This window comes from Tauraco erythrolophus, chromosome Z, assembly GCF_009769465.1.
Source record: "Tauraco erythrolophus isolate bTauEry1 chromosome Z, bTauEry1.pri, whole genome shotgun sequence".
Lineage (NCBI taxonomy): Eukaryota > Metazoa > Chordata > Aves > Musophagiformes > Musophagidae > Tauraco > Tauraco erythrolophus.
Genome location: NC_141496.1, coordinates 64,884,836 through 64,890,835, shown reverse-complemented (window position 1 = coordinate 64,890,835; position 6,000 = coordinate 64,884,836). Strand labels below are relative to the sequence as shown.

The 6,000-nt window shown below is 40.1% G+C and overlaps 1 protein-coding gene across 2 annotated transcripts in view; it reads right to left on the bottom strand.

Annotated features, from left to right (window-relative positions):
* Positions 1 to 465: 465 nt before the first annotated feature.
* Positions 466 to 6,000, bottom strand: part of PCGF3 (polycomb group ring finger 3) — a 30,410-nt gene continuing 24,875 nt past the window's right edge. For both annotated transcript variants that reach the window (XM_086629557.1, XM_009977921.2), the window contains 3 exons: positions 5,397 to 5,534; positions 3,299 to 3,379; positions 466 to 513 (listed from right to left, as the gene is read on the bottom strand). In XM_086629557.1, the coding sequence (XP_086485683.1) occupies positions 466 to 513; positions 3,299 to 3,379; positions 5,397 to 5,534 (267 nt within the window). The remainder of the gene's footprint in view (positions 514 to 3,298; positions 3,380 to 5,396; positions 5,535 to 6,000) is intronic.

The window sequence follows — 6,000 nt, the reverse complement described above, 5'->3', positions numbered from 1 at the left end:
CCAATGCAATCAGGCATACTATATAAGACAGTAACACTTTGCAAAAATATAGTTTTTAAAGATTCAGAATGTGAAAAGTAACTAAATGCAACTTGGTGTCAAAAGCAATATCTTTAAATCACCCCACAACATTCTACGTTATTTCTGTGTAACTGTAAGAGATAAATCAGGCTGAGCTACATGGAACTGTGAAGTGTTTTCAGTATCTGTAAACTTAGTGCTGGTAGTGTCTTGTTGAGTTGCGACTTCTTTCTTCCGTACAAAAAAAGGTATAAATATTTTCTGTCCAGAAATCTAGGTAACACATCCCTAGAAGAAATATTCAGAAGGACAGTCCGCTATGAAAGCACTACAGTCTTCCAAAATTATTCGGCTGGTTTGTGTCATGTGATTAGTGATGCACTAAGAAGGTGCCAGATGATAGTCTCTGCAAAAAACTCTGTCCAGAAGGACAATAAAGTTCTCTTACAGCAAGTCCATTTTGGGTCTGTAATGAAGCAGTAGAGGTGCTTTCTGCAAGACGGAAACATCAGATTAGTTCCGGTTTTGTTTCATAACTTATCTGTTCAGTAAGCAAAACTTTGGTTTCATAAACTAAAGCTTAAATCAATTATCAGAGTAGCTATCTGACCTGTCAAAATTTCACCAAGACAAAGACAAGATGCAGTTTAATCTGTGGAGCTCAAACAAGAGATGAAGAATCCTTTCCCTTTGTCTCAAGAACTGGTCACCTTAAGATCAGTTCTACCAGATCTGTTTAACTTGGAAGACCTGTTCCCAGCAAGGAAGAAATGCAGATGTAGAAGGCAGCATAAGAGCGTGTGGTACTTCATATTTAACAGCTCTCACTTGGTTCCCCTTCTGTGAACGTATCCATTGTGGTTTTTTATGAATAGGTAAATTCTAAGATCCACAACATCCTGCACCAAGGAATTCTGTGTCTCCTGTAAAGAATTGCTTCCTCTTCTTTGTTCCGGACCTCCCACCTCCCAGTTTCATTTTACATCCCCCACCTCTTTGACCTGAGAAGGCAGTGTACAGTTCTGTTTTCTATGTAACTAACAATTGTATAGATTTCTATGACAAAAGTGAATAGTAGTCTTGTACATATGCACATCAATTTGATGCTCTTGTTTGGTTCTTTCCCTGTCGTCACCCCCAACCCCCAGCCCCAAATCTCTAACATTTGCTTTGTCTTCTTTTACATGTACTTTTATTCAACTTAAGGTGCTCATGAATCACCTGTCACTCAGAACTGTAGAGGCTTGCTTCAATCCTTTGTCACCAATCTGTCTTCCTAAATAACCACAATATTGTCAGTGCAGGGCTACATTTATGCAAGTCAATTATTTTTCTACACAAAGACAGAAAAACACTTCCCTGTTCCCACCTGCACTTCTAGATATGCATCTAAAGCCATGAAGTGGTTCTAACCTCAGTGTACACTGTAAGGTCAGACTGTGTTGCTTGCCCATTATGAATACGAACCCCTATTTCAAATATCCCCAAATACACATACACAGACTCTATGTGACTTGCCTCCTAAGCGTTCAATTTTACAATTCATTCTTACACTCATTCATTTCGCCTGAGTTGCCATTATTGTGATTATTGATGCTCAGAATGAACACCCCACTATTTACTATTTAGGCTCAAGGAAGTTTTCTAAAGAAATCAAAATAAGCAAGTCAAAGATGCACCCAAACACTTTTAACCAGCCTTGTTTATGCCTACTATATGCTGCTAGAAGTCTCCTTAACTAAGGCAGACAAGCATTGTAATTAATTACTGCCTCTCTTTTAGAAGTGAACAGCCTTCTTGAGTTACAGAGAGAACTGTGTTGACAATTTCTGCCTTTTCTGCATCACAATCAATTTCCCCACCCACATGGACTAAATCCAGTTTTACCTGAAATAGGTGAAAATAATACTTTCTTGTAGCTTCCACTTCCTTTGCCAGACTTGATAACAATTTGACAGCTGATGCAGTGTCCCCTTTTCCCTTGTAATTAATACTTAATTCCACTTTCCTTTATTTTATAGAATCTCAGAATGGTTTGGGTTGGAAAGGACCTTAAAGATCATCTAGTTCAAAACCACTTGCCATGGGCAAGGACTCGTTCCACTAGAGGAGGTTGCTCAAAGCCTCATCCAGCCTGGCCTTGAACACTTCCAGGGATGGGGCATCCACAACTCCTCTGGGCAACCTGTTCCAAGTGCTTCACCATCTTAACAGTAAAGAATTTCTTCCTTATAGTTAACCAAAATCTCTCCTCTTTCAGTTTAAAGCCATTACCCCTTGTCCTATCACTATATAGCCTTGTAAAAAGTCCCTCTCCAGCTTTCCTGTAGGCCCCCTTTAAGTACTGGAAGGCTGCAGTAAGATCACCCTGGAGCCTTCTCTTCTCCAGGCTGAACAGTCCCAACTCTCTCAGCCTGTCTTCAGAGGAGAGGTGCTCCAGCCCTCAGATCATCCTTGGGGCCCTCTTCTGGACCCGCTCCAACAGCTCCATGTCCTTCTTATGCTGGGGGCCCCAGAGCTGAATGCAGTATTCCAGATGGGGTCTCATGAGAGCAGAGCAGAGGGACAGAATCACCTCCCTCGACCTGCTGGTAACACTTCTTTTGATGCGGCACAGGATACAGATGGCTTTCTGGGCTGCAAGAGCACATTGCTGACTCCTGCTGAGCTTCTCCTCAACCAGCACTCCCAAGTCTCCTCAGGGCTGCTCTCAATCCATTCTCTGCCCAGCCTGTACTTGTGCTTAGAGTTGCCCCAACCCGTGTGCAGGACCTTGCACTTGGCCTTGTTGAACTTTATGAGGTTCACACAGGCCCACCTCTCACCCCTCTGGATGGCATCCCTTCTCTCTAGGGTGTCAACCACACCACACAGCTTGGTGTTGCCAGCAAACTTGCTGAGGATGCACTCAATCCCACTGTCCATGTCACCAAAGAAGATGTTAAACAACATCGGTTGCAATGTTGACCACTAACAAACAACACTGGTCACTGGTCTCCACTTGTACATCGAGCCGTCGACCTCAACTTTTTGAATGCAACCATCCATCCAATTCTTTACTCACTGAGTGGTCCATCCATTAAATCCATGTCTCTCCAATTTAGATTTTCTTGGAAATAAAATTAATATTTGGTGTTGAAGGATGCTGTATTGGATATTTATGAAAGTATCTTTTTATTGAATTTGCAGTTTCTGCAGTATAGTTCCAAAAGATGGCTATTTTCTAAACATTTTTATTTGGCCACATCACAATTTACCTGGAACCACTGTGTCATACCTTAAATCTCCATCTAGTAACAACTACAAACTTGAGTGTGTGGTCCTTGCCAAGAATCTCTTCATTGCATAATATGTCCAGCTGACAAAAAAAAGATGACAGTTAATTCATTGGGACACACTACATGAAATAACGTATTTCAGATAATACTACAAATGTTTGACAAGATTTTTCTTCTCTGAAGACACTAGAACTGTTTGTCTTGCAGTGGCTCTGCAGGCAAAAATAGTACCAGTAAAGAAAAGAGAGTGTCTTTTCTCAACATAAAACGCTAAAAGACCATCTCTGTGCCTATCTAGGAAATACTGAGTGAACAGGACTTTACTGTTTGATTTAGCTTCCCAAGTACTACTAATGCCCTTTCCCAAAAGCTTTAAATGCTTTTAAAAAGGGCCAATAAAAGGATTGAGGCGACAGAATTCACAAATCTGAAAGACAGTTCTGTTAATGTACTATGAAAATTTCTTACCTAACACCAACCAGGTGGCTTTCTGCTCAAAGGATAAATTTTTTAAAACAACTATCTGCCACCTCCCTCATATACTATACTTATGGGTTTTCTGCAGATACTCAATAGCTATTTTTACTTTAGTATCAGTGTTGAAAGATCTTGATATCAGAAAAAGCGAGGATATATAAACAGAAAAACACGAGGACTGTACGACTACTAATCAGCTGAACTACAGTAGCTGAACATGAACTAAAACAGGGAACATGCATGAAAACAGGAAGTTCCACCAAGGCAGCTTGTATTAACAACATTTTACCACACAACGCAGAAAGGCCTGAATGTTTATGCAGTCCATTTACATGGCTTATCTAACTGCCAATAACTCAAAAATGCAATAGTCTACAGCAATCAACCAAGTGCCGACAAGCTTAAATACGTCTACTATGTACTCAATACTTGGTACTGTTACACTGATTACACCACAATTCATGTACTCTTTAAGAAGGTGGGCAGGGATGGCAAAGGAATAAACAGTACTCCTGAGAGCTTGTTCTTTCAGTAAAAGGCAAGCAGGTTGTTAAATCACAGACTGGCACAATGGAATGGAGGACACACATTGTTCAAAAGTGGCTTTTTTTTTTATGTGTGTATTTAAACCCTCCATTCCACTGTGTGGCATGTTGCTGCTGGCCTACAGCCAGGAGTCAACCACTTCCAAGCCAGCTGAGAACAAGACAGAAGATACAGTTTTGTTTCAGGAAGATTAGCAGAGGTTAGGGATGTACTCCAACCATAAAGACAAGAGTGTTGGTTTGAAGTGTACAGAAGCTAGGAAGGAAGAGTGATACAGATGCTAGCTGGTTGTTGAAAAGTTTGAGCAGAAAGATGTTGACACATTGGACTGGAAAGCAGATGATTTGATTTGAATGAAAAGTCTTAATGAAATTCAGTGAATCAGTGACATAATGTGGAGTTGGGAGATGTCAAGCTGGGAGTCAATTGATATGTCTAAAGACCGTGAACAAGACCCAACAAAGTGGTCAACAGAGGATGCATTTGTGTGTTTGCCACTGTTAATTTCAAATCTGAACAAGGACAAGTGCAAAGAATTGCCTGCCGTTCTGTACTTTTCACCATAAATTCTTCCAAATATTCCCTGCAAAGAGAGGGAAAAGTAGGTGTCTGGTAATACTGTGCTCGTGGTAGGCAGCAACTTCAGGTTGAGTGTCACCGAGAGCAAAGAAAGGAACAAAATATTAGTGCTGCTTTCTCTTAAGCTGGGCTTCAGTAGTGTTAAAGTGTTGTTACTGCCTGTCCCCTCCCTGCACTGCGTGTGAAATCTCCAAAAGCTTGGGGTATACCTGGCTACAAGCCGTCAAAGACACACATGTGGAAGCACATAACCAAGTCTTTCAGCTCAACTATTTACGCACGGACAAGAAAAGACACACTGCAAACTAAGTGGCAAGTCCTGTACAGGCCCGAAAAGGACAGGAAAATGGCTACGTAATATGTAACTCAAGAAACAGTGTATGCTTCTGTTTTCTGGAAAATCAGACTGAAAGACACTCCTTTGCAAAGGAACAATCTCACACTTTCCGTAAGGTTTTTGTATCTGCAAAATAATTTTAAAAAATTAAAGTTTACCTCATTAAAGGAAGAAAGGTTAAGTTTTTTGGCAATGAACTTCTTTAGATGCAAGACTGTTGCTTGTGCTGAGCAGCGAATCCATTTTCGTTTCAATCCACGCAATTTGCTGCTATTGCATTCCAAGCAAATGCTTACCTTCAGGAAAAAGCAAAGAGTCAGAGTTTGCTGGAACAACTTTCTGCAGTCTTCATTATGTATTCTATGTGCCATTTTTATTAATACAACAAAGTGAAAAAGTACAGTACTAGTATTCCTTAAACTGAAATGCCTGTAGTCCTATTAAAGAAAACATTCTCTAACATCTTATCTGGTTAGTGATAAGCACTAGTGTAATGAAAATGGATCTAGACGTTCAAGAAAGAATTTCTCATGTTGGAATAAGGCTGCTTCAGTCCAAATTTATAAGCTGCCAATAGCTCAAGACGACCTAATGTCAAAAGCTAGAGTAAGATAAACAGTAAAAATACCATTGCCAATTTTTAATGATTGCTGCTAATGTAACTTCTTGCTTTTAATGCAACTGCTAAATCCAGTTTATAACAGAATTTTAACATGTTCAAAAAAGAATTTAAAGTTTGAAAAGAACGTATACAAATGACGC